Source organism: Trichechus manatus, unplaced genomic scaffold (genome assembly GCF_000243295.1).
Source record: "Trichechus manatus latirostris isolate Lorelei unplaced genomic scaffold, TriManLat1.0 scaffold00014, whole genome shotgun sequence".
Classification (NCBI taxonomy): domain Eukaryota; kingdom Metazoa; phylum Chordata; class Mammalia; order Sirenia; family Trichechidae; genus Trichechus; species Trichechus manatus.
This window is the reverse complement of record NW_004443950.1, coordinates 863,615-891,092: the sequence shown is the minus strand read 5'-3', so window position 1 is coordinate 891,092 and position 27,478 is coordinate 863,615. Positions and strand designations below refer to the sequence as shown.

The 27,478-nt window shown below is 39.1% G+C and overlaps 1 protein-coding gene across 4 annotated transcripts in view; it reads left to right on the top strand.

The window, feature by feature from the left end:
• The window catches only part of NFATC3 (nuclear factor of activated T cells 3), a 94,684-nt gene extending 67,412 nt beyond the window's left edge, over window positions 1-27,272 (top strand). The window contains exons 8-11 of one of the 4 annotated variants that reach the window (XM_004371461.2): window positions 388-514; window positions 4,245-5,249; window positions 17,829-17,932; window positions 24,383-24,922. In XM_004371461.2, the coding sequence (XP_004371518.1) occupies window positions 388-514; window positions 4,245-5,249; window positions 17,829-17,929 (1,233 nt within the window). In that variant the 3' untranslated portion in view covers window positions 17,930-17,932; window positions 24,383-24,922. Of the gene's footprint in view, window positions 1-387; window positions 515-4,244; window positions 5,250-17,828; window positions 17,933-24,382 lie in introns of those variants that run through there. The other 3 variants (XM_023726807.1, XM_004371460.2, XM_023726808.1) reach the window with 3 other exon arrangements.
• Window positions 27,273-27,478: the final 206 nt, after the last annotated feature.

The window sequence follows — 27,478 nt, the reverse complement described above, 5'->3', positions numbered from 1 at the left end:
CTAATTCAGAACACTTTAAATATAAAATTTAAGATAAGAAATCCAAACGTAATACAACTTGGGAAACGTTAAACATGGTAAAAACCAGAGTTGATTTCTAGTTAAGTAACATGCAGTATTCATTAAAGTATCTCATACATACAAGTATCTCATATATGCAACTAAAAACCAAATTGGGTGGGTAAAAATAAATTTCTTTTTTAATGATTTACTTTAAAGGGCTTATCTTATGTGAAGTCTGAAGTATCCATATAATAAATCTCCAGACAACTTACATGACCAGTTGATACGACTTGTAGTTAAGACTCATGAATTGTGCTGAGTTTAGCAGGTGCATTTCATTTTTAGTTCTGAGTGTAACACAATCTTCCTTTCCATTCTCCTTAGGCTCACATTGTCCTTGAAGTTCCTGCATATCATAACCCAACAGTTACAGCTGCAGTGCAGGTGCACTTTTATCTTTGCAATGGCAAGAGGAAAAAAAGCCAGTCTCAACGTTTCACTTACACACCAGGTAACGAGGGTTGTTGTGATGGTTTACTGTAGAGCTTTTTTTTCATAATGAATAAAAAGTTGCTTGATGAATCCTATATTAGAATGTTTAAGGTAGAGTGCTTATAAGCAATAAAAATAACCAACATTTGTCTTATCTGTTAAGTTTGTGTTGACTCTCTGTGATATCAGTTGTTATATTGTACTTATTTATTCTAAGGAAATTAGAAAATTAAATATAGGTTTGACGTCTTTTTTTTCAGGAGCTACCAAAAATCACCAGCACTACAGAAAGGGCATGTGTTTATGAAAATGTATGTTCTCCTGGGTCCTGAACACCCCTTGTACCCTTGACAAGGGTACAAGCTTGCCTACTTCATAATATCTGTATCTTAGCCATTCCCAATCAGATGAAAAATCTCTTATTAGATTTTCCTTTGGCAAGGAATGACTGTACCATACTGTGGCTGTAGGGGATATAAAGTTGATGCCAAAGTTTCTGATTTTATAGATTTTATACCCTAACAAATGAGGCTTCCATACCTCTTTTGCAGCAGTTCAAGTGATATAATTTTCCAGTTCTTGATTGTACACATAAATATTATATGCAGTAATTCATGCTCATGGTTATATAGTTAGAGAACAAATATTTATATAGACCTTCTCTATGCTAGGCAATGTGCTAGTCACCAGGGTATATAATAATAAAAAATCATAGTGAACCTTACTCTCCAAAACATTCACTCTTGCAAGAAACTTTTAAATGGTTTATAGTAAATGAAAAGAACAAACACTTGAGTGCTGGTTGTTATTAATGGTCATTCATTCGTCATTCATGTCCTTTAATGCTCGGTTATACTCATTTATAATCTCTAAAGGCTACTTATGTTCTAAAATCTGAAAATCAATATTACTTACTAATTTAAGTACATTTTCATTTTCAAATAGAATACAAAATTTTGAAACTAAAGATTTCAGTGAGCCATTTCATTCACTGATTTATTCAATAAGTATTAAGTAGGTGAGCAAAACTCAATTTAGTCCCTGCACTTATGGGATTTACAATCTAGTGGGACAAATAGAAATTACTAAATTACTGACAATTTTGTAATTAGAAACTATAAAAATGGCATAGGACAGTGTCTGACCTCCTCTAACTTCTCAAGGGGTAAGGAGAATCAAGATCAGTGGCCCACGGCTGATTCCTCTGAGGAGAGAGTCAGACATGCCTCCTCTCTCAGCCATCTTTACCAATTCTGACACCAGCTGTCCCTCCCACAGCATTCTCTACTTCTCTGGTGGGTTCAATAATTCATTGCACTGGCTACACAGAACTCTTCAGACCAAACTCACAATTATGGGGTTTATTAGGGAAGTAACAGGTTACAATTTAGGCTCAGGAACACTCAAGGATGGACTTCTTCCATCAGGACAACCTCTCCTCACCTGTGCTCACAGGCACACCTCTCCCTGGCCCTAGGCCTCTGCCTAAAGGCACCCAGCTTTCTTGCTCCATGGGCCAGGAGGCCCACTGCGCCCTCTCCTGTGAGTCTCTCCTGCTGGTGTCTCCTTCCTTGGTGGTGGTGGGCTCTTCTCTTTCCCGCCTCTGGGGTGACTCGTTTCAGGTGCAGTGGGATGACAAAACTGACCAGTCCCCTTGGTGGGCCACAATTACCCTATCATATAGTCCTGCCCAGTCACCTGGGTGGGAGTTACAAAACCATGGCAAGAAAGGCCGCTTACAGTGATCCATCACACTGCGGAAACTGAGATACGAACTCTAAAGGAAAGAGATACAATGCTGAGGGTACAAATAACTGGGACCCTTGCTTGGCTAATTGGTTGAAAACTGGCTTCCATGAGGAAGCTGATAAATAGAAAATAGTGTTGTTGTTGTTGTTAGGTGCTATCGAGTTGGTTCTGACCCATAGCAACCCTATGTATAACAGAACAAAACACTGCCTGGTCCTGTGCCATCCTTACAGTTGTTGTTATGTTTGAGCCCATTGTTGCAGCCACTGTGGTTTTTAGTTGTAGCAGAAATAAAAATAGTCTTACCATATACTACATATGAGATACTTTAATGAATGTTGCATGTTACTTAACTAGAAATCATCTCTGGTTTTTACCATGTTTAACATTTCCCAAGTTGCATTACGGTTTAGATTTCTTATCTTAAATTTTATATTTAAAGTGTTCTGAATTAGGGAATACACCAAATCTGTATCCATATCAAAAATAATTTTATACAAGCAGGGTGAAAACCTTTAGTTCCAAACAAATGCAGTCCTCAACCTAATTTCTCCAGGTCTTTGGAGAACAATGTGGGGAGTGGTATTCCCTACCCCAGAGAAGATGCTGTCTCCATTCCAAGCGGGATGAAGGGACCACAGCTTTCAGTGTGGATTCCTGGAAGGCTTAATAAAGCAGCTGAGGAGTTAGGAACAGTTAAATTGCACAAATCCCTGAGGGTTTGTCCTTCTCTCATCTTTTGCCGCTATATATGTTCTCATGAGATAATGTGTATAAAGTGCCTGGTACAGGGCTTGGCACAGAATGAGTGCTTAATGCACGTTAGCCACTATTATCATTGCCAAAAAAAATCTGTTGCTAAGGAATACTCTTGTGCTAGAATGGATGAGGAAAGTCTAAGGGTATCTGCGTCAATGTTGATGACACAGTTGCTGCCACATCCTGTTGAGATTAGTGAAGTCTGTGACTGATTGATATGTGTGCCCCACAGCATCATCCCAGTGACTTGCACATAGTGGGCACATAATAAACATCTGTCAAATGCATGTTTTCAGAAACGCGTAAGTGATCTCAGGACCAAAATGAGTGCTGCTTACGTGTTTTAGAGGAATAATCCCTTTAGTGGTATATTCTCTTGTGTTTGGAAATAAATTTATTAACCATAGTATTTCCCCCAGCTAGATGTTTTCATCGTTACAAGGACTGAATGAGAAGGTAGCATTGACTGTTTTTTCCAGTACTTCTTTTGATCCCCCACTACTCCTCTTGTAATATGAATCTGATGCTGGTTGAGGATCAGATGAGATATATGGGAAAACCATAGTAAACGAGAAGCTCTATAAGTGTCAGATTTATGATTTCTGGTATATGATGCAACCTATAAAACCAGGTGACTGGCAAAGTTCAGATCAGGGATCCCAAATTCAAGGCTTTATTCGGCCATAGGTTTTTAAAAAATAATTATTTTTGAAGAGTTAATATATATACATGATAAAATAAATTCAAAAGGCACAAAAAGAGTATACAGTAAAAAGTAAATCTCCCCCGTTCCTGTCTCTTAGTCGCTTAGTTTCCTTTCCCAGAAGCAAACCCAGCAGTTACCAGTTTCTTTTGCATCTTTCCAAAGATATCCATACACATATAAGCAAAAGCGTGTGTACGTATGTCTGTATATTTTACGTAAATTATGACATACCAATATTCTGTAGCTTGTTTTTTGTCACTTAGCCACATATCTTAGAGATCCTTCCATATCAATTCAATAAGTTCTGTGCAGTGTTGTTGCTTTAAACTTGAATACCTTTAGAGCCAGAACCACTTCCTATTTTCTTATGCTTGCTGACTTCACTCATTTTATATCGTCTGTCTTCCCTAAAGGCGTTTGAGTATGCAACCCCTGGCTTGAATGCACACCACAGTTGTGTAGTCTAGAGTGAAGGCCTGTCATGATTATTTTATGTATTGTGAAATAACATTTGCTTTAATCATTTGCTTTTCAGTTTTGATGAAACAAGAACACAGAGAAGAGATTGACTTGTCTTCAGTTCCATCTTTGCCAGTTCCTCATCCTGCCCAGACCCAGAGGTCTTCCTCAGATCCAGGGCACCCACATGATAGTGTTCTGTCAGCACAGAGAAGCTTGGTTTGTCCTGTCCAGCAAGCATATGTATCACTGGTAACCTCATCCCATCTGCCTCAGTTGCAATGTAGGGATGAGAGTACTGGTAAAGAACAACATGTGATGCCTTCTCCAGTCGTGCACCAGGCTTTTCAAGTCACGCCTACGCCTCCTGTGGGGTCTTCCTATCAGCCTATGCAAACTAATGTGTACAATGGACCAACTTGTCTTCCTGTTAATGCTGCCTCTAGTCAAGAGTTTGATTCAATTTTGTTTCAGCAGGATGCAGCTGTTCCTAGTTTAATAAATCTTGGCTGTCAACCACTGTCATCCATACCATTTCATTCTTCAAATTCAGGCTCAACAGGACATCTCTTAGCACACACACCTCATTCTGTGCAGACCCCACCTCATCTGCAGTCAATGGGATACCATTGTTCAAATGTAGGACAAAGATCTCTTTCTTCTCCAGTGGCTGACCAGGTCAAGGGGCAGCCTTCCCCTCAATTACAACCCATTGCATATGGTCCTTCACGTTCAGGGTCTGCTACAACAGCTCCCCCAGCAGCCTCTCATCCCCTGGCGAGTTCACCACTCTCTGGGCCACCATCTCCTCAGCTGCAGCCTATGCCTTACCAATCTCCTAGCTCAGGAACTGCCTCATCACCGTCTCCAGCCACCAGAATGCATTCTGGACAGCACGCAACTCAAGCACAAAGTACAGGCCAGGGAGGTCTTTCTGCACCTTCAACCTTAATATGTCACAGTTTGTGTGATACAACTTCATTTTCACCTGACGGAGCAACTATAAGCATTAAACCTGAACCTGAAGAGCAGGAACCTAACTTTGCAACTATTGGTCTACAGGACATCACTTTAGATGATGGTAAGTTCATCTTTGTGTTCTCAAAGCAATAAAAATCCGGAAACTTTGTTCTCCAAGGGTCACAAAAAAATTACCATGGATTGTTTATTGGCATATGGTTGGGCTTTTAAATAAGTTATTGCAATTAGAAGTATATGTTAATATACGACTCTGAGAAAGATTTGAAAAATTTATGCTTTAAAGTCTGTTTTTCCACTAATTATCTGTTGCTGATTAGGGCATGTTTTCTTCTAGAAAGTATAATGAGGTCATAGTGTCTAGAGAATGGAATTCAGGGGTGTTAATTCAGCTAAATATCTTTCTTTGCAAGGCACAGAGCTAGATGCTGGGAGTACTAGGAATGTATTAAGATAGAGTTTCATCCGTTTAGATTCACACAAGTAATCTGCTCTGCCCTGTGGCGTTTCTGGCTTGCTGAGTCACGTAGCAGTGATGGTACAAGACAGGATTGGTTTGCTGCTGCTGCTGCTACAGCTGTTGGCACAGAGATAAGAGGAAGTTCTTTATGTAAATATAGTAAGTTGGTATATAGACTTCTGATTGTATGCAATCAATAAATTAGAGAACAAACTAGAATACCAGTCATCTCAATAATTGAAAATTCCCCGAGGAGAGATATTCAGGTAACAATTTCAGAGTGTATTCTTGGCTTTATTGTTGATATGGAAGTAAAATTTTATCTAAATAGGAATTCAGTGAAAGCTACCTGTAACTATTGTTCAAAATGAAAATACTAAAGATTCTGAAACATGGATATAGAATTTTAGTACTGTCTCTGATTCTGTATTAATCTAGTGTGGAAAAGTAATTCTAGATCAGCCATTTCCTTTTACAGATCTGGAGAGGCTGAGTTCACTACTTAGTTGCAAAGCTGGTGTTAAATCCCAAATCCCAGGCAAAGGGGGGAAGGAAGGCACCCCTTCTCCTGGTGCTTTGCGGTCAGAACTGTTATGCCAAGCAGCGTGTCTGAGTCATTCTAGCCAAGGTATAAAAGAAGCACATTCGGATATCAGCAAAGAATTGTGACAGATTTCATAGGAAAGTTGGTCAAGGTTTCCTTGAGGAGGTGACATTTGAGCCAAGTTTTGGAGGACGAGTGTGTGTTTTTAGTAAATGAAGATCAGAGGGCAGATCAGACAACCTAAGCAAAGACACAGAATTATGTCTGGGAAAGCATGATTATCTTGTGGCTGGAGGGTACATGGTATTGTAGAAGATGGCTTTCAAAGCCATGTGGGGACGTGACATGGTTGTGTGTAAATGGAAGGTATATGTGTAAACTGAAATAACACCGACAATTGGCAAAGCATTTTCCTGTTCATTATCTACTGTAATCCTCACTGATCCTCTCTGAGGTGGATGGTGACTTCTAGAGAGTTGACTTCCCAAGGGTCACACAACTAGTAAGCATTAGAGTTGAGACTGGAATCAAATCTTTTCAGTCCACTCTTTTTGTTGCAGCACTACAGCTGCCTCTCAGCAGCAGCACACCATGGTGGTTAGAACTTCATGCTAAAGGGGATCCCTTAAGCTTTTTTTAATTCTTGGAGACTAGTGGAACATTATGCATGTGCAGAATTTCACTGCATGAACATATGTTCACAATTGCAATCTGATCTGTCACACTTGCATTGGCAGTACTTGAGGGCTCTGGTATTAAGCATTTTGCTGTTCTCATTATGTACATCTTGCATGAAACCAGGAGGTGGAGAGGAGGCTACTACTTTTATACAAAACTTACTTGAAACATGCTTTTAAAATGTTAACTGTTCATTTTTTAAGGTCCCTGGGTGGCACAAATGGTTTGCTCTGGGCTACTAACCAACAGGTTGGCAGTTCAGACCCACCATCGGCACCACAGAAGAAAGGCCAGGCTTCCATAAAGATTACAGCCAGGAAAACCCTATGGAGCTCAGCTCCACTCTGTTACACTTGGGGTCGCCATGAATCGGAGTTGACTCTACAGCAGTGGGTTTTTGGTTTATTCATTCTTTTGGTAATTTTTAGACTAACTGTTATGGAGCTTTTCAAGAATTTTATATTCTGAATTTTAATCCTTGAAACAAAGGATGAGACCTTGGGTTATCACCTACCACCCATTGTGATGGAACTAACAGACATGAGGTTTATTGAGCAGGTCTCCAAGGGTATTCCAGTGTATTCTCTTTCCAAATGAAGATATTTTTTCTTCTAAAAAGTCACCAAATGTAGAACCTACTCTTTCTTATTTATCATAGATTGAGAGATTTTTTTTGGCAACAAATTGGAACTTCTAAAAGGTCTTGTGAAAATTTATTTTACCTTTTAGATATGTGAACACGTAAAAACAAAATCCAGGGAGATCAAGTCTGTGAGGGCAGGTAGAAAAGTGATTTCATTTTTGCCCCATTCATTGTGCAGGGCACCTGATCAAGAAAAGTTCCCAGATTGTAGCCCCACAGAATGCAAGAACAGATTATTGAATTCCCTCATTGCTACCTGTCAGGGAACTTAATAAAAGCTCGGTGGTGCTAGCAGTAATTAAAGAAAGGAAGAAACTGAAGCACACTCCTGAGAACCACAATTATTGGCTGCATTATTTTTCCAGAATGCGTTTTTGATACTGTCTACATGAATGAGATTTAAAATGAATTTTTGATGTTTGGCAGTTACTCATTTTGGTGTTTGGATTTGCCTTTGAAGGTAGAATTTCTAGATGTTTGGAAAATCCTAAAATTCTCCAAAGTCTAATGTAAATTCATTTTAAAAAAATCATATAAATCTTGAACTCTAGCATTTGAATGTCCCCTTTCTGGTTAGCTTGAAAGTAAGCCATAAAACATGACAAAACAGATTAGGAGCACTTAAAATGAACCTTGCAGTTAGATTTTAAGTTTTCTATATATTAAGTATGAGGTAATTTCCATTCTGCAACAGAGATCACAAGTAATTTTTTAAAATTAGTGCTCTACTAGTTAAATATGCCGATCATCTAATCCAAATACTTTTGTTAATCCTATTTCTGTTTTATATTTATTTACTCTCTTTAACCATATTAAAGATGAAAAAACATGCTTTCTATTTTTGAGGTTTTTAAGTAAGATAGAGTCTTTCAGGAATCATTCAAGTATTAGTTGACTGTTGCTTTTTGAAGTGTGGACATTAACACTTTAATTTCTTATTATAAACTCAGTGACATTTAGTGGAGAAGATATTAGTGCCCTTCAGCTGAGAAATTCAAAAGTTCTCGAACTGGAAATACTCTGCTACAGCTCCCTCATTTTATGGATAGAGAATCTGGGTTTTATAGAGCCTCAGTATTCATCCAGAGTCGCTCACTGAGTTAATGGTAGAGTATAGACAAAACCCAAGTCTCCTGGCTCCTAATTCAGTACACTAGGAGTTTTTCCAATTATGTTTGTAATCAGTTTGTGGGTTGAGACTTTTAGAGTGGTGTAAACAAGTAGAATAGATGAAAGAAAATGCGGTTTTCTCCATAGAGCCTTGGTTTTTAAGAGCGGCCAGGGCAATTTTTAAGATTATAGATTCTCAGTATTAGATGGAGTTTTCAAGGCTTTCCATCCTCCTCTTTCATGTTGGAATTCACACTTTGTTTCTCAGTTGATTTTATATTCCTATGTGTACCTTCCTCTCCAGCTTCTTTGGAACATCTCAGGGCCTTTTGAATTCCAGTTGCCCTTTTTGTTTCATGTGGGCTCTGATGCCTCTGGAATCATGCAGAAAAAATCTAATCCTTCTATAAAACCAAACCCAAACCTGTTGTCGTCGAGTCAGTTCCGACTTATGGCGACCTAGACCTTTAAATGTGTGAAACATTGAACTCTTTTCTAGTCTTAAGAACTCTCCAGAAACTTCACTCTTCCTCATCTTTATGGTTAGTTCTCCCTCTGCTTGAACCTTGGTGTTTTAAGTTCGTTTTCATAGTGCAGTATCCAGAAGGGAGCACACCCCAGCCAGCTCCGAGTGGGTTGGAACTGTCGTCTTCCTTGATCAGAATTTATCTTATCAGTATGTCCTGAGGTCAGGAGACTTAGTTATTTCTTAGCTCCCCCATCATGCTGTTGATTTAGTGAATCATAAGTACTGCTAAGTCACGTCCTTCCCTTGGGTTTTTGCTTCTTTTTTTGGAACCACAGACTAAACTTTACAGTTATCTTTGTTCAGTTTCTCTGAGGTGATTTTGGCCCCTCATATCAACCTTCCAAGCTCAGAAAGGTCCCATAACATTTCTCTGCCTTTTAATAGTATGACTATCTCCTCAGAGGTATCCCTTGGGGTAATAACAACAGCAGACTACCAGTTTTTACCCACATAAGTGTTCTCTTTCAAGCAGTCATTTTGGAAGGCTGTACTGTATACTTGTTCTACCAATTACGGCATTCTTCAAAACCATTTTGCTGCTTGCCTTCATTTTTTCTCTGCTACCTCCATCCCTGTACCATTGCCTTTGTCTGAAGTGTGTTTCACATCTATCAAATTATCAGTGAGTTTTTACTTGTATGTTACAATTTGTGTGCCTCGAGCTGTAATTTTTCCTAGATATAAGTACATTATGGTATGGTATATATGTCCCTTTTTTTTTTTTTTGTCAAATGATATACAGGCAGTCCCCAGGTTACACAAACGTCTGACTTAGGGACAACTCATACTTGCCCTTTAGTGTTGTGTAAATTTGCCCTCACTTTGAAACAATTGAACCAACCCTACGCAAATCAAATTCTTCATCGCAATCGCCTTCACTTGCTGCACATGCAACTTTTAAATCATTGGAAAGGCTTCAACCTTTTCTTGCACTAATCAAACCCATTGCCGTCGAGTCAATTCCGACTCATAGCTTGCAGTAAAGTAAGGTTAAATAAGAACTGTGTGCACCTGTTCTGACTTGACTACAAATTTTACTTAAAAACAGGAATGGATCTAGTTCGTAACCTGGGGACTGTCTGTACTTTAAAACAGTGGATTTATAGCAGTGATATAGAAATTTTCACAGCTTGTGTTTTAAACATTTTAATTAAGATTGTAATATTGTGAAATTAGACTGGCCTAGACCTTTAAATACAGCCCATTTAATTTGTGGTTGAGCTAACCAAATCCTGTTACAACTTGCCGTTAGAGTTCCTGAGTTCCCACTTGTCCTCCTTTTTTCACAAACTAACAGAGTCGCAGCTGCAGCTCTTCAGCAGAGAAGAGAAGAGGATGCATGTTAAATATAGCCTGACCTGCTGCTGTGGCGAAAACTGACACTGCCACTTGCAGGCTCTGTGCGGTAGGCTGATCCTGAATGTAGGGCACTTGCTAGTTCGGCAGTAAACAGGGGCTCTAGACATGACCTCACTGCTTCAGTTTTGCATGTAAGTGATAGAAGAGCCTGCTCTCAAGTAGATGTTTTTTGAAAGCAAGGACATGATAAACACAAGGTTCAAGTGGTTACCTTGGATTGCTGGGGCAGGTGTCAGGAGGCTGGTGTGGAGGAGGAGCAGAGAGGTAAATATTGTCAGTGTTCTAGTCCGCTTGTCCGATTGTGGTTTCACTGGTGTTTATTATAATTAAATAAAGAAAACCACACATAGCCATTGATTAGAGTGTATCTTGAATGAGATACTAGAATTAGTAATCCACTTATGGTCATTGGGGTAGAGGGAGGTAGATAATGCTGAACTTTTCTCCTTTAACACCTATTACCTGAAACTCTTAAATACTCTTTTGAGAAGCATACATGTACCATCTGGCCTCAAACATATTTATGATTAATAATTCCAGAGGCAGAATTTTCCATAAATAATGTCATGTAGGCTTTGGAGAAGGAGCCCTGGTGGCGCAGTGGTTTAGCGCTTGGCTGCGAACCAAAAGGTTGGTGGTTTGAACCCACTAGCTGCTCCACAGGAGAAAGATGTGGCAGACTGCTTCAAGAAAGATTACAGCCTTGGAAACCATATGGGGCAGAACTCCCATATTTTTACACAAATAATGTGAACGCTTTGTTTGCCATCTGCACCCCCGTCCCTGCCCCCCAGGTATTTTTGTAAACATGCTATGCTAAATTTTTTTTTTTTTTTACAACATGTTAAAAAAAGATTGCCATAGAGCACTTACGAAAATATCTTACAGAAGGGTATGGTTGGCCAAAAAATGTAGAAAGCGTGGGTTATTTCCTTTGAGCCAGAATCAGCTCCTTGGCAATGGATTTTGTCAGGGGGTTTTAGGCTTTTGAGAGAGGTTCATGTGGAATGGACTATAATGGGGATTCAGGACCTTGAACATGACCATCCTTGAACATACGATAAGAAAAATGGATTTTCAGACCCAATGAAGCAAGAACTAACATTTCAGAAGATACAGACACATTGTCTCCACAGACACAAATTAATTATACCCCACTTTTTATGAATGTGTTGTTTCTACCATTTGAACAAAAAAAAATTAATCAATTTGGTATTTAAATTTAAACATTCAGTTAAAAAAAACAGTTGCCACTTAGTTTTGACTCATGGTGACCCCCTGTGTGTAAAAGTCAGAGTAGAACTGTGCTCCATAGGGTTTTCAGTGGGTGATTTTTCAGAAGTAGGTCACCAGGCCTTTTTTCCAAGGCACCTATGGATGGCCTCAAACCTCCGACCTTTTGGTTAGCAGCAGAGTGTGTAAACAATCTGCACCACTCCAGTTTATACATAATCTGGGAAGAGTCCAAGACAGCCTACCACTAAATAAGCAGTGTATCAAAAGTCATCAAAATAAGTTCACTTGAAAATGTATTTTTGAAAATAATGAGTTATAGTTACTGTTTCTTGATAATAAAGCTTTTTTTTTTTTTTTTAGCACTGTGCTAGGCACTTTGCTGGAATGCACTAATTCTTCCCAACAATCTGTGATGTGTGAATTAGCCTTATTTTTATACATGTGACTCAGAGAGCTTAAGCACTTGCCCAGTGTCATATGGCCACAAATACTGGGGCTTGCATTTGAATCCAGGTTTGCCTGAAAGTTAGATTGTCTCACATGTGTTTAGTGGTTTCTGAATTAGCTGTAATTGATTAATTTATATAATATTTACTCTGTAAACACAATAAATATAGTAACTTTCTGATTTCTACCATGTGTAAGATAGAAGAGTCAGCTATTTATAGATCTGTTTTAAAATTCCTCTTCATTTTTTGAGTTCCTGTGAAGTGTGTTATTCACAGGGACAAAAATATTTTAAATGAGATAGAAATTATTTAATTTTAGACTCAGCAGTGAAACGAGCTTTTGTTGTTTGATGGCAGTTCTCTGGCTGCATTACAGGGTTGCCTTGTACCAGGGGTCTTAGCTTTTGATAGAACTTAGATAAATATACCCTAGCAGGTCTTCTCTGTGTGACGATATCTGGCCTTTTTTTTAAAACTTTCTAAATCCTACCTTTAGCCTGTCTGTGTGGACAAGAGGAAAAATGTGAAACTCTAATTGTTAATCTCTTAGACTCCTTCGTAGAAGTTTTGGTGGAAAATAGGGTAGGGTTGAGAGTGATGGTAACAGACATTCTAGCTTTACAAGAATGTGGAACAAATTAAGTCCCTCCTAATCATAGTGTGTATTTAAAAGTATTTATAGATCCTTTTATATGAATAGGATTTTTATATTTTAATTTTATTTGAATATCCCTTATTTTTTGAATAAGCAGTACATACATATGGTTCAAAATGCTAAAGGTGTACAACAAAGTACACAGTGAAAAATCTTTCTCCTAGGTACCCAGTTGTCCTCCATATAGGCAGAGTTACCAGTTTCTTGTCTGTTGCTTCTGAGTTATTTTATGCATTTATAAGCAATTGCATATGTTTTTCCTTACTTTTACTAGCATATTATATGTACTATTCTGTACTTTGCTTTTTCTATTTAATATTGAATCTCAGAGATCATTCTGTACTGTTAACATAAAAGAACTTACTTGGAAGTTCTTTTTTAATGTTCTGTAGAATATTCTATAAAATATTCCACTGTATAGATTTACCGTTATCTATTTAATAGGTACAGTAAGTTGTTAACATATGTCATTTCTCACCTATCTATAGGATATCTTTAAACATCTGTGGTATATGCATGTGCATGTGTGTATCTAGAATAAGCAATACATACATATATGTATGCCATGTATGATAAATTTCTAGAAGTGTGATTGATTGTGCTAGATCAGTATTTTGAGAAATACTGTCAAATGCTCCTTCATAAAGATTGTACCAGTTTACATTGCCAGTGACATTGTAAGAAAGTGCCTATTTCTCTGTACCTTCACTAGCACATTCTGTTTGTTATCAGATGTTTTAATATTTGCATATAGGAGAGAGAAAATAGCGTCTCACTATAACTTTAATTTACATTTCACTTACGAGTAAGATTGTGTACCTTTTCATATGCTTATGAGAAAATCTTTTATCACAAGTCTGGTATCTTTATATTTTGCCTACTTTCTGTTAGATTATTACTCTTGTTTTCTTATTGATTTATAGAATTCCTTTATATGTTAGGTTCAGTAGCTCTTTAAGACATGAGTTAAGTATTCTATACTAAATTTTCCTGTATGTTTGTATCTCTTTGGACCTTCTCTCAGTAGGAAATTTTAAATTTAAATCTTTTTCCTTGCATCAGAAATCCAGTAGTGTTGGTGAAACAACGCATGATCTTTTTTGGCTGTTTCTTTATAATGTTATCAGTGCTTTTTATAATGCAACATTGATTTGTTTTTATATAATATGAATTATTGCAGATTTAAAGTTTATAAATTGTTTTACATGTTGATTACATTAATGTCTATATTATTTGTCCAAATTTTTAGTTAGTCTATATTCATTTATTCATTCAAACAGCATTTATCAGGTGCTTATTATATGCTAAACACTGTTCTAGGTCCTCAGTGAAAAAAAGACAGATCCTGCTATCACAGAGCTTACCTTCTAGCAGGAAGAGACAAACAATAAACAGTACATGCCATAAATAAATAAATTATAAAGTATGTTGGAAAGTGATAAGGGCTACTATGAAAAAAAGAAAAAAGAACAGGGTAAGTGATTTGGAGTTCTGTGAGGGTTAAAGTGAGTGGCAGGTTGTGATTTTAAATAGCATAATCTGAATAAGCCTCATTGAGGAGGTGACATTTCATCAGAAAAAAAGATGAAGTCACAATGTGGATACCTCTAGGAAGATTATTCCAAGGCTAAGAGGACAACCAGAGCAAAAACCCTAACGTGAGAGCATGTCTGGTTTATTGGGGAATAGCAATGAGGCTAGTGTAGCTGGTGCAAGACGCACCTGGGGGAAGGTAGTAGGAGATGTAATCAAGGAGGTAATGGGGAGCCAGAATATGTAGGGCGGCAGTTCTCAAATTTTTTTGTCTCTGGACCCCTTTATAATCTTAAAAATTATTGAGGATCCCAACGAGCTCTTGTTTATATGGTTTTATACCTACTGATAATTATCGTATTAGAAATTAAAACAGAACTTTTTAAAACAAGAATATACAGTACATATTCTAGTACCCATCAGAAGGATGAAGTCATCACATACCATATAATATCTGTAAAACTCCACTGTAAATTCATAAGAAAATGAAAGTAGAAAAGGCAAAAAAAATTTCTTAGTATTATTATGAAAATCGTTTTGACCTTGCAGATCCCCTTAAAGATTCTCAGGAAACCCCAGGAGTCCCCAGTCATACTTTAAGAACCACTAATGTAGGGTCTTGTAGGACATTGCGTTGTAAGGATTTGAACAGATGAGTCATGATCTGATTTAGGTTTTAACAGGATCATCCCAGCTGCTGGATGGAGAAAAGACTAAAAGAGAAAGAGCAGAAACAGGGAGTCCAGTTAAGATGCTGTTGCGGTAATCCAGGCCAGAAATAATGGTTGTTTGGACTAGGGTGGTAGCAGTGGAGGGGGTAAGAAGTGGTCAGAGTTTGGATGTATTTTGAAGGTAGAGCCAATGGCATTTCCTGACAGATTTCGGTGTGCGATGTGGGAGAAAGAGAAGTAAGTTAAGTATGACACCAAGGTTTTTTGCCTGAGCAACTGTGAGGATGGAGTTGCCATCAGCTAAGATGGGGAAGGCTGTGGATGGAGCAGGTTTTGGAGAAGGATCTGGTGTGTTATGTTTTGGATGTGCTAAGTTTGAAATATTGACTGGAACATACAAGTGGAAATGTCAAGTAGTCATTTGGATGAATGAGTCTGGGGTTTGGGAATGAGGTGTAGACTGAACATATAAATTTGGGAGTTGCTGGCATGTAGGTGGTATTTAAAGCCATGAGGCTAGATGAGATCACCAAGTGATAAATTAATTGTCCCATGTTTATTAAGTTAAGTAATAATAATTACATTTCTATAAAATGTTACGGAGTACCTGCACATACATTTCAGGAGGCACTACTCTCTTTGGATAAATAAGGAAGCAGATTCAGAAGGATTAAACAACTTGCCCTATATCGCTAGTCCAATAAGTGATGAAGCTAGGATTCCAAAGCCCTTGCATTCATACAGAGCCCTGGTGGCGCAGTGGTTAAGAGTGTGGCTGCTAACCAAAAGTCCAGCAATTTGAATCTACCAGCCGCTCCTTGGAAACCTATAGGGCAGTTCTGCTGTGTCCTATAGGGTCACTATGAGTCAGAATTGACGTGATGGAATGGGTTTGGTTTTTTGGTACTTTCGTACACGCCACCACGAGGTCATTGCCTTGTTTGTATAAACCAGAAATATCTACATATTGATAAAGTAAGCAGCTTAGCTAAGTGGGGAAATGTCACTCATCTTCCCCAACATATTTCAGGATTTGTAAATATTTAACTGATTTTTAAAACTTTGAGACAAAAGGAATAGATTCTGTATCCCAGATCTACAAATTTTAAGAGATTTAGAAAAGTGCTCCAAGTCTTGCTCTGAGTTAATGGCTAGAGCTGCAAAAAGCTAATTCAGTCATTTCATACAGTGTCCTCCCATGAGAAAACCCAAAGTTTTTGTAATAATAAGAAATGAATCAGTTATTTTATGGAGCTGTCAACAGTGTTGTAAGGTCTGCAAGCTTCCATAAAGCACAATCTAAAATTACCACTTAGTCAGCCAACTCCCAAAAGTTCTCACAGTGCCTGTTGCCCTCTTAGCTTTGTTCCTGGGTTTCTTATTTATGTGCCAGTTTACCTGAAATCACATGCCTTCAAGTCTGTTTTGGAGGATCCAATTGTGGAGCCTGGGCATTCTCAGGAGACTTTTGACATATCGTCAGTCTTTAAAATTCTTTACACATACTGTAATCTTTAAATCACACCTGAAAACTAGGTGAGTGATCTGAAATTTAGTAAAAAGCTTAAGGCAGAAAAGTTTTGCCTAAAGCAAGGATTCCTGTGTTTTGTTTTATTTTTACCCCTTTAGTGAAGCTGCATTTTGCACAGGCTGCTGCCTCCTTTGTTTTCCTTCATCTGCCTAAGATGAAGGTATTGATTGGTGTTCACAGAGTCTTAACAGATTCTTTTCTTTCAAGGCAAAATAAGTATTCTTTCAGAATCTATATAGTAGGTCCTTTTTTTATTGAGGTTGTACACAAACGCCAAAAGTGATTCCTTACAGGCCTGAGGAGGAGGCTTTACCTACTTAATCATGTTGTATTTTGAAATCTTTTAACTGGGCATTTGAGTGCTTCACTCAATAGCACAATACTGGCCAGTAGTAATTCTTCTTGAGTGAATGGTTTTCAAACATTTTTGACAGTTTTCCACAGTAAGAAGTAAATTTTATAAAATGGCCCAGTGCATACACACAAAAACACATATACAACTGACATGAAAGTCTCACAAATTGTTACAGGAAATGCTGTCAACTTTATTAAAGGAAATGCAGTCTGATGTCTTCTCTTTTATTCTTTTTGTTTTTAATACTAGTTTCAACTCACTGAAATTGATTTCATAACCTGCTAATGGATGTGAACTTTAGTTTAAAAAATATCCTCTAACCATCCACATTTCCCCCTTACTTGGAATAAAACCCCAGTTGCTCACTGTGGCCTGTGTGACCCTCTGGGGCCCACCAGTCACTTCACTGACCAAAAAAATTAATTAAATTTTTACAAAATTAAACAATAGTCCTCTCTGACCACTGAATTTGGCTGTGCGTATAGTTATCTGGTCCTCTCCTCTTAGACATTTTGATTCTGTGTTCTGAAGTAGAGATATATTTGATATATTTTTATCAAGTTCCCCAGATAATTTTTATGTAGACATAGACAAGTATTTGGGAACTAGTAATAGATCTAATCTAATAAAAACTAGTTAACTTAAAACCAAATTTATCTCTTAAAGTACTGAAAACCATAATTGTAGCTCTCTTTAAATTGTTGCCCTTTTAATTTAAAAAAATAAATCAACCATTACCTGCACTTTCTAGACTCCAGTATTCATTTTATCTAATAAAATGTGGGGAACAATTACATGTGGTAATTGGCAGATAAAGGACAATTAAATTCCTCTTGATTATAGAAGAAAAACAGGCTGGGCACTGTAGTAGATTAAGTTCACCCTCTGGTTTGTTCCATTCAGTAGTGATGTTGTCTTCTTTGACACAGACCAGTTTATGTCTGACTTGGAACACCAGCCATCAGGTTCAGCAGAGAAATGGCCTAACCACAATGAGCTCTCATGTCCAGCTCCTTTCTGGAGAATCTAGAGGGTGAGTGTTGATTGAAATTCATCGTTGTTTTCATGCCCATGTCTGGTATTTGCATGCAGTGGCTGGATTTGCATGTGCTACAGAGGAGGGGCTATGCATGGCACCTTCTTGGTAGGCCCACTTGTTATGTTTGGAGCTACACTTTGACTTTAAGACTCTGCGTTTTAAATCTAATCACACTCAGGCTGTCAAATTTGAGCTTATCATTCTAGTCTGAGTTTGAATGAAAGGCAAGTGTTTAATTTGATTTCTTAAACAGAAGCATAGAGAAAGGTCCATATATATGAATTCTGTGGCTTGGGTGCAGAGTAGATTTGATTGCTGATCAGGTGCATAAGCCTTCTCATTTCTGGTCAAGTTTGATGTGAAGCAGTATGGGGTGGAAATAAAACAGAAATATTTTATCCATTTGTTAGAGGTAAGCTGGAGCATTAACCCTTGGGCCTGCCCTGCAGACCCATGTTTGCACTCCTCAGTTATCTGGGGATCCACTTAGAAGGAATCCATAGCAGTGGAGCCTGTATCTGTGGGAGAGCAGGCTGGGTCTTGGGCCTCTCAACCTTAGTAGCCTACCCTCAATGTCACATCAGCTCCTTTCTTCAAAAACTCAGCCACTTAAGAAATTATATGATAGAAATTATAAACATAGAGTGTAATTTTCAAAGTGCCATTTGAATTTCATTTTAAAATTAATTAAGATTAGGAAGGGGCCTTACAAACAATTTCAGTATGCAAATCTTTGTATTTAGGATACTAAAGCCTCCAGATTAACCATCAGACAAGGCATCAAAATGCTTGCTTCTACCAGAAACTGGGCCTACCCTGGTCTCACAAGTCATTCTTACCTAACCATGAGAGGAATAAAAGTGGTGACTAAATTCTTGCAAGAGTGTACATAAAGCTCTCAAGAGAGTTATAACCAGAAAGGACTTAAAAGAACTTCCTCATATTATGATTGAGAAAATCAAGTGAAGAAAGTAAATTGCCCTAGTCCCACCACAGCCAAACCAGGACTCAAGCTCTTTTCTTCCAGTGTGTAGCCCAATGCTTGTTCTGTATGTATAGCAAGAAGTTGGTCACCAGTGACCATGCTAAGAAGTGTTTCCATGGAGTGAAGGGACTAATGGCTGATTTAGGCGTGAATACGAGGTGAGAACCACACCTTCAAGATACTAAGCCATGAAAAAGAGAACTAGATACAGGGGGGATTGTGGGATCTAGGGTTTTTATTTGCTTGCTTGCTTGCTTGCTTGCTTAAGATAGAGACTTACCCATATTTAAAGGCTGATGGGAAGGATCAAGGTGGAGGAGATAGATTGAAACTGATGAAAGATTTGGAAGGAGAAGAAAATTGATGGAGAAAGGTTCTTGAGGAGGCAAGAGGATGGGATCTACAGCACAGATAGTGGAATGAGCTGCTTGAATTTAGGACTCTCGAGCTCAGGTTTGGCGTTTAGAGATAAAGATTTGGGAATCAACAATATATAGAAGTGGCCAAGATTATTCAGAGGAAATGTACAAAGTAGGAAAAAAAAATAGGGAAAAGGACAGAATCTTTTGATAATCCTAAAATGCTTCTGAGTCCCACATCTTAACCCAAATTGAAAAGGAGTATTCTTTCACATTTCAGTTTTTGCTGATACAAAAGGGTGCATGCTGATACTTGAATATACTTTCAAGTACCTGTTTACTCAGCTGGAGATTTGATATTTGTCTTCGTTGGATATTTTGAGTTACAAGCTTTTCTAGAGCAAAGATCTTTATGAAACAGAGTATAGCATCACATATGTAAGAGGTTACTTAAGAAGAAAGGACTCTTAATACCAGGATTGATCTCTCTCTCAGTCAGTTGTGGTGAAAAGAGTGTGGTGATTGTCCTTTATAGCATTAGAGCTAATGTTACAAGTGAAGGATATCTTCTGATCATCGTGTATATGTTTTCATTCTGTCTTGTGGTTGGGAACTGTTTAGTGTTCGGCGTGAAATGTAAAATAAGTTAGCTGAAAACTTGGGATGGTAGAGCTCAAGCTAGTTATCATGGTTCTTCCTTAAAATACTTAAGTATTCTTTCTTTGTTATTATTATGGTGATGAGTTCTATTTTTATTAATAACATAAACTAAGTTGCAGCAGCAGAGATCCCAAAATGCAGTGCTTAACCACATTTGGAAGTTTCTCTCACACCACATGGTAATTCAGAGATTAGGATTCCTTTCATTTTGTTGTTCCTCTGTCTCCTTAGGTATTGTCAAAGCAGAGTCACCACTGTGACTGAGTCTGATCCTGTAGCAAGGGGTGAGGGAGGGAGGGGACACCAAAGCATATGAGTGACACCTAAGTTTTGGCCAGTCCCAGCAGGAATTTGAATTCCTCAGGACCCCAGAGGTGGGAGCCTAATCCCAGAGCACCCAGCCTGAGGAAAAAGCTAGGGAAGAAGAAGAGCAGAAGACTTGAATAATTAACATTGAGCTCAAATTATTGCTAAAGGACTGTGAAAGCACTTGGTTGCAGTCTGACTCCTTGTCCTAAAAATCTTATTCAGGATTCAAATGTAGCAATTACTTGCGCATAATTGTTGTTATTGTTCAAAGTTCCCAAATTGTATAAAGATTCAGTTGGCAAATAATTTTATTCAGCCCTCAATATGTACCAAGCACTAGGCACTAAGGATTCAGTGGAGAACAAGATAGACAACGTTCCTGCCCTATTGGAACTTAAATCTACTGACTACTGGTGAATTACAAATGAGGGAATCCTGTAGTTTAATTTATGTTTGAGTGTAATCAGCTCCTTTGTGGAAAATCTTCTTGACTTTATCATAGTCTTAAAATCTTAAACTGTCAGGAACTTTCCAGGTTGCTTCAGCAAAGTGAGGTTAGGCATACCAGGCAAAAGAACAGAGTGTTGGTAAGGGGGAGCAGAAATAACACAACTTTGATCAAGCTTTTGCTGTAAACACCACCACCTGGCTACTTCAGAAAACAGTGTTCTCATCCTTATCATCAATGTGTGCTTGTTAAGTAGGTGGGTGGAGAGTGCTAGATCTGGCCCCTCATCCTCTGGAAAATGTAAGCATCTATTTCCTCGAAGATGACACAGGAAAAAAAAAACACGTCGTGTGGTTTTTGGTAATGATAAAGCACCATTTTCAATCCACTTATATTTTTGAAACTTGAGCAATGAAATAAGAATTGAAAAAGGTATGGTCATGGCAGCCTGGAACATCTCTGAAGTTACTGTCTTTGGAAGGGAAAAGTGATAGGAAAAGATGAATATGAGCTGAGAACTTATGTTATTTACATGTATATTTGGCTTTTTGCTACTGCTGTGAGTTCTGCCTAAAACAGATACTGTCAAAATCAGATGGCTTTGTTAGTGTTAAAAACTCTCTGGTCCCCTTTCTACCCCAGTACCTAATGAACTTCCAGTGTTCTAGTTCCAAGTAGCTTCCAAGCAGTTGATTAAATTAGGATCCATTTATTCAGTATTCAGTCATCAGACATTGATGTTTCTATAGTGGTAATGTCCTTGCCCTTCAGGAGCTTACAGCCTATTTGGAAGACAGATCATGATGATGCCTGCTGATAAGTTAGTCTAATATGATGAGTAATGTTAGAGGCCACACATAGAGATTGCGGCCATCCTTATGCTCCCTCTGAGCATGAGGCTAGTCCATAGACCCACAGAATCTACACTAAAGACACTGCTCCTTGCCTGATATGTGGCTTGGAAAGACAGAGGTGCCAAGGGCTGCCCTGCCTACTTATGCCGTTTTTATATTTCCATGTTATATACCATATGAGAGTTTCTTCCCCTCCATTATACTGAAGAAAATAAAGATAAAATCTATTGTTATGCAGAGCATCCTTATAACTTAATTTACATAATAACTTCCAGTGAGTTATTTCTAGCAAGTCAGGAGTCCCTTTACATTATATTCCATTTCTTCTTTGCAAACGCATCATGAATGGTCAATAAACCTAGCCTGGCAAATTTACTTAAAAAGTATCTTCTGTCTGACAAAGACATTTATAAATTTGTACCTGTTACCCTCAAGTCACTTCTGACTCATAGTGACCCTGTAGGACAGAGTAGAACTGCCCCATAGGGTTTCCAGGGAGCAGCTGATAGATTTGAACTGCCTACCTTTTGGTTAGCAGCAGAGCTCTTAACCACTGTGGCACCAGGACTCCTAAATTTGTACCAGTGACCCTCAATTCAAAAATTGGTCTCAATTAGTGATTATCAACTCTGCAGCACTGATGAATCATCACCCTTTTGTAACTGAATTCCTTTGGTGTCTAGTCCCTACTTTATATTCTGCATTAAGAACTAACCATACTCAAGCCAATCTTCATCCTTCTTTTTTTTACATGTCTTCTAAGTGCTGCCACCTTAAAACTTATTTTTTGACATAAAAGTACAGACTTCTACAGCTGAAAGAGACCATACTAGTCCAACACGATCATTATATATAGATAAGGAAATGGAGTCTTAGAGATATGAAGTAATTTGTGTCCAAGGCCACATATGGAGTTAATAGCAGAGGCTATACTCAAATCAAACCTAATTCCTAGGCCACCCCTCTGCTTATGTATTTGGTTTGCTGGTCCTATCTTCTCATTGGAGCACAATGCTGCTCCCACTTATTATTTTCAGCCTTCTGTCTTCAGTGGCACTAAATCCTTCAGTGCAAAACCTCTATGCTTCCAGATTTCTAGTGAGTATGAAGACTCCTACGGAGTCCCTGGGTGGCACAAACTGTTAAGCGCTCGACTACTAGCTGAAAGGATGGTGGTTTGAACCCACCTAGAGGTGCCTCAAATGACAGGCCTGGCGATCTGCTTCCAAAAGCTCACAGCCTTGAGAACCCTATGGTTAGTTGTACTCTGCACACATGGAGTTGCCATGAGTCGGAATCGACTTGACAACATTTAACAACATGAAGACTCCTAAATCTTCTTGATCTGACTATTCACTGTAGCTCCCAGCCCACTGGATTTTTCCATTTGGATGTTCTCATTTCCAGTTCCAATTCCACACCTAACCTGCCACCTTCCTCCTCTAAACTGCTCCTTCTTAGCTTATTTCCAATAATGACAGCACCATTCTTTTCTAGACTCAAAACCTTGGTAGTGGTGGTGAAGCAATCCTTTTCTCTCTCTTCTTCCTACTGTCACCACACTGGTACCACCACATTTGCCCAAGTCCTTTGCTCTTTCTTTGTGACTTCAATGCCTCTCTACCTTTTTTTTAATAACAGCTTTCTTGAGATATAATTAACATACCATAAAATTTACCCCGGTGTGTACAATTCAGTGGTTTTTTAGTGTATTCTCAGAGTTGTGTAACCATTGCCACTATCTAATTTTGGAACATTTTCATAACCCCCAAAAGAAACCCTGTACTCATTTGCAGTTACTCCCCATTCCTCCACACCACGCCATCCCTGCCCCCTGCAACCACTAATTTACTGTCTCTATGGATTGTCCTATTCTGGACATTTCATATAAATGGAATCATATACTATGTGGTCTTTTGTGTCTGGCTTTAAGGTTCATCCATGTTGTAGGTGTATTGGTACTTCCTTCCCTTTTAAAGCTAAATAATATTCCATTTGGTTTATCCATTTATCAGTTGGTGGACTTCTGGGTTGTTTCTACTTATTGGTTACTGTGAAATAATGCTGCTCTGATCATTTGAGTATAAGTTTTTATGTGGATATGTTTTTAGTTCTCTTGGGTATATACCTAGGAGTGGAATTAATATAGAATCTTTATTTAATTGATAAAGGAAAGAATGAAATGGTATGAGAACCCAAAGTTTTTATTTGGGAAATTTGAGGTTTCCCTTCTATATTAGTTCCATAGGATTAAAATTCTTTGCACTGGACCTGGGAGAGCACTGTGCTCCCTGTGGTGCTTGGCATATCAGGAAATCCAACAGAAAAGAGTGAGCCTGCAGTCAGAATCACAAACAATACAAATGCCCCCACTTAATAGAGGGCTATTGTATTAGGATAGGGTAACAAAATACCCAAAACATTTATTCTCATTCACTTTACATAATGAAGTGACTCTGTAGAAATAAGATCACAACTGTCTCCCATTTAGATTAAAATGAACACTTACTTCAAAAGTGTCCTGTCCTCTGCTTCAGGACATGAGACTTTAGAGTAAGGATAAGAATGTTTCCTTGTTCTCTCAGCTGTCCCCCTTTCCAACCCAAACTGAACTACGACAGAGAGAAGGAGGGGTCTGGAGCTGCTTGTGGAATGATGTTCCTGTCTGTGATGCCATTCAGAGTAAGAGCAGGCTTGAAGCGCTGCCTTTACATTTAGAGAAAGCCAGGGGATGGGAAACATGTCTTTGAAGCAGAGCTCAGTGTTGAACATCAAATGGTCAGTCACTCAGAGGTCACTAATCACACTCTCCTTTTCATTGTTTTTCAGTGAACGAGATCATTGGGAGAGACATGTCCCAGATTTCTGTTTCCCAAGGAACAGGGGTGAGCAGAGAGGCTCCCCTCCCGAATCCCGAGTCCCTGGATTCAGGAAGACCCGACGGGCTCTAACCGTTCTCAACTGCAGCTTTGTGTCCCTATACTTCTCTCCTTGGACCTGTTGGACTTCCAACTCTGCGGTCTTTGGGACTAGCACCAAGAGTTGAGGTCACCACTCGTGCGGAAAGCGTCAGTCCTCCGCCTCAGGCCTTGGGTAAATTTTGTGAAAGAACAAGGAGCAGCATAGGCTGTTTGAGCTTCGGGGAAATGAGCTTTTGCTTTTTGTATTTAAATAGGATACTTTTATATGATGGGTGCTTTTGAGTGTGAATGCAGCAGGCTCTCCGTTTCAGAGGTGCTGCTTTTGCAGGTGACCTGGTTACTTAGCTAGGATTGGTGATTTGTACTGCTTTTTGGTCATTTGAAGGGCCTTTTAGCTTTGATGATGTTTTTAAAATAGGAACTTTTGATAAAACCTTCCAGAGGCAAACAAAAAGAAAAAAATATATATCCTAAGCCCATGCCTGTGGCCTCAGAAACTCAGCATGTGTCCTGAAGCCTTTCATAGATTCATAGGAAGTAAAGCCAAATGTAGCTCATACCTCTTTATAAAAGTAAACTGTTGTTAGATAGAATGAGAAGAGACCATTCCATCATTGAAGTGTTGGAATATAAAGACATTCCAGAGCATAGCCTTTTTTGTAACTTTCTAGGTAACCTTCCTGCAGTCTCTCCATACTGGCTCCATGTTGAAATTGCTTTTTTCCCGCAGGACCTTAGGTAAGATGGCTACATGTAAGGTGACTTTGAAAGGTGGGTTTCAGCTTGGTAGCTTTCCTTTCTTGCCATCTTAGAAATAAGTAGGCTGTGGAGTGCTCTTCCTGTTTGTATCCTTTGGTCCCAGAACTTTTCCCAGGTGGGAGCACCAGCCTTTGTCTATTCTGTCACCTTTGAAGCCAGTCTCATGATGGTTTAGGTAATTTTGCTGGTTCTAACTGACCTCTAGATGCCAGGGTGTGTCAGGAGCTAAGCACATATAAGCTATGCTTCAGGACAGGAGTAGAGAAAATGTAGGACTCCACAGGGAAACTTGTAAGATTCACAGTGGCATGGAAAGCTTCCCCCATTCTGTTTACAGCCTGAAATGATTCTGGCCCACCCTCACTGGTCTGCATGGCCTGGAAACCAACTTTTTCCCTAAAAGGCTTTGAGGCAAATCTAGAAATGAGGTGGTATGACAGACCTAACCCTCCACACCAAAGATGCCCTGGTGCTGCTGCTGGTGAGACTGGCACCCAAGGCAGGGGCCAGCAAGAAACCCCAGCCTGCTGTCTACCAAAGGAGGTACCCGAGGTGGGTACCTTTTTCAAACCCTGCCTTCACCCCTCCCCCTAATGGGATCAGTTACCTGTTCCAAGGCCTGGGCCTCTTTTAAAGCCCCTGAAGTGTACAGCCTGTTTTCAAATGAAATAACATACGTTCACTTATTCAGGAAGCAAATTTATTGAGTGCCTACATGTGAGACAGTATGGTGTGCTGGTCAAAGGCTTGGTATTATTACTCCAGGGGATTGTAGGCCTTAGATGCCAGGACTCTTTGCAGAACCTAAGTGAGGCCTGGGCTGAGGGAGCCTGTCTGTTGCTCTCTCTAGTCAGCCAGGTGGGACCTTTTGACCCAGGATGAGGAAGTATGGTCTTTTTTTCTTTTTGAATCCATGATGTTTTAGATTTCCCCCTTAAAACTAGTTAGAAAAAAAAGCCCTTCAGCAAATCACTGTGGCCCCTCTTAGAGCTGTTGTTTTCATTTTTTCTTTGAAAGTGAGTTTTGTATCAAAGTGTGGATAGTGAGATTTGCTTCAGGGCCTGTGGTAGGAAGCCCACAGCTTCCTTGGCCCAGGTTAGTGGTAGGGGGCTGGCCTCTCTGATGAAGTTCGAGAGAGAAGGCCAGACTTGCCTCCACGCTCCTGTCCCTGGTGTAGCTGCCTCACATGGGGTTCTTGCAAGAACTCCCCTTGCAAGACCCTTTTGGGGGTTGCTCTGCTGCCCTCAAAAATAAAAGCCTTTATGATCCAGAGTTGCTATGCACCAAATTTTGATGCCTTTTAAATACCTTGATGCCTGTAGCACTAGAAATGCTTTCCTATTTAAAATAAAAGTCAAATTTTAAAATACAGCTTTGTATACTATGTAAGCTGTTTTGTATCGGCTTTGTAAAAGTTTTGGTGTAAGAGTCTATTTTTTGGCGCTGTAGATAAACGCTTAAATTTTTGTGCAGCGTAGTGGTGTTAAAGCACACATCATCCATTGGACTATGCAAATTGTTTTCCAGTAGCAGCACTGAGCAACGGGTCATGTGATAGCACCCATCCCTTCCCTTCCAACCCATGCTAGATCTTGGGTTGAGGAAGGGGATGAATAGCCTTCAGCTTACTGGAGATGCAGAGAAATTAGACTGAAAGAACAGATGTCTGAGTTCATGTGTGGTGCTGCTGCCCAGTGTGCAACCCACCCACCCCCAGGACTTGCCAGTAGCACCAGAGCTCTGCTGGGCTTGGCTGTGAAGCCCTGCTTTTGATATTCAGAACAGACTGTCATCGTCAAGAATAAGATGGGCTCAAGTTGAAACCTTGTATTTTTTAAAATGGATATTCAGTTAAGAACTGGTTCTCAGTTATGTTTACAACACTTGGGATTGTGTTTTCTTTTACAGTTTGTATTTTAAAACCTTTTATAGGAGTGCAGTGCTCCTTACACAAATACAAAGGGAAGAAGAGCCAGCAGTTCAGGCTCCTCAGTTGTAGTGCTGAAATAATAAACGGTGATAGGTCAACAGTCTCCTTTTTGAAATCTGTCTGAGTTTTCCTCCGCCTGGGGCTGGTGTAGAGCCCCTTGCTCTGGGTGCCAAAGCTAAGGGCACCACAGCTTTTAAAAAGTCCACTTGGCCAGGAAGCTTTGTTTCTTTTACGGAGGAGAGGGTGGAGTTCCAAATTCTTTCCAAGGCTTCAGTTATGCACCCTTAAATGGGTGCAAAGGACATCCCATGGTGT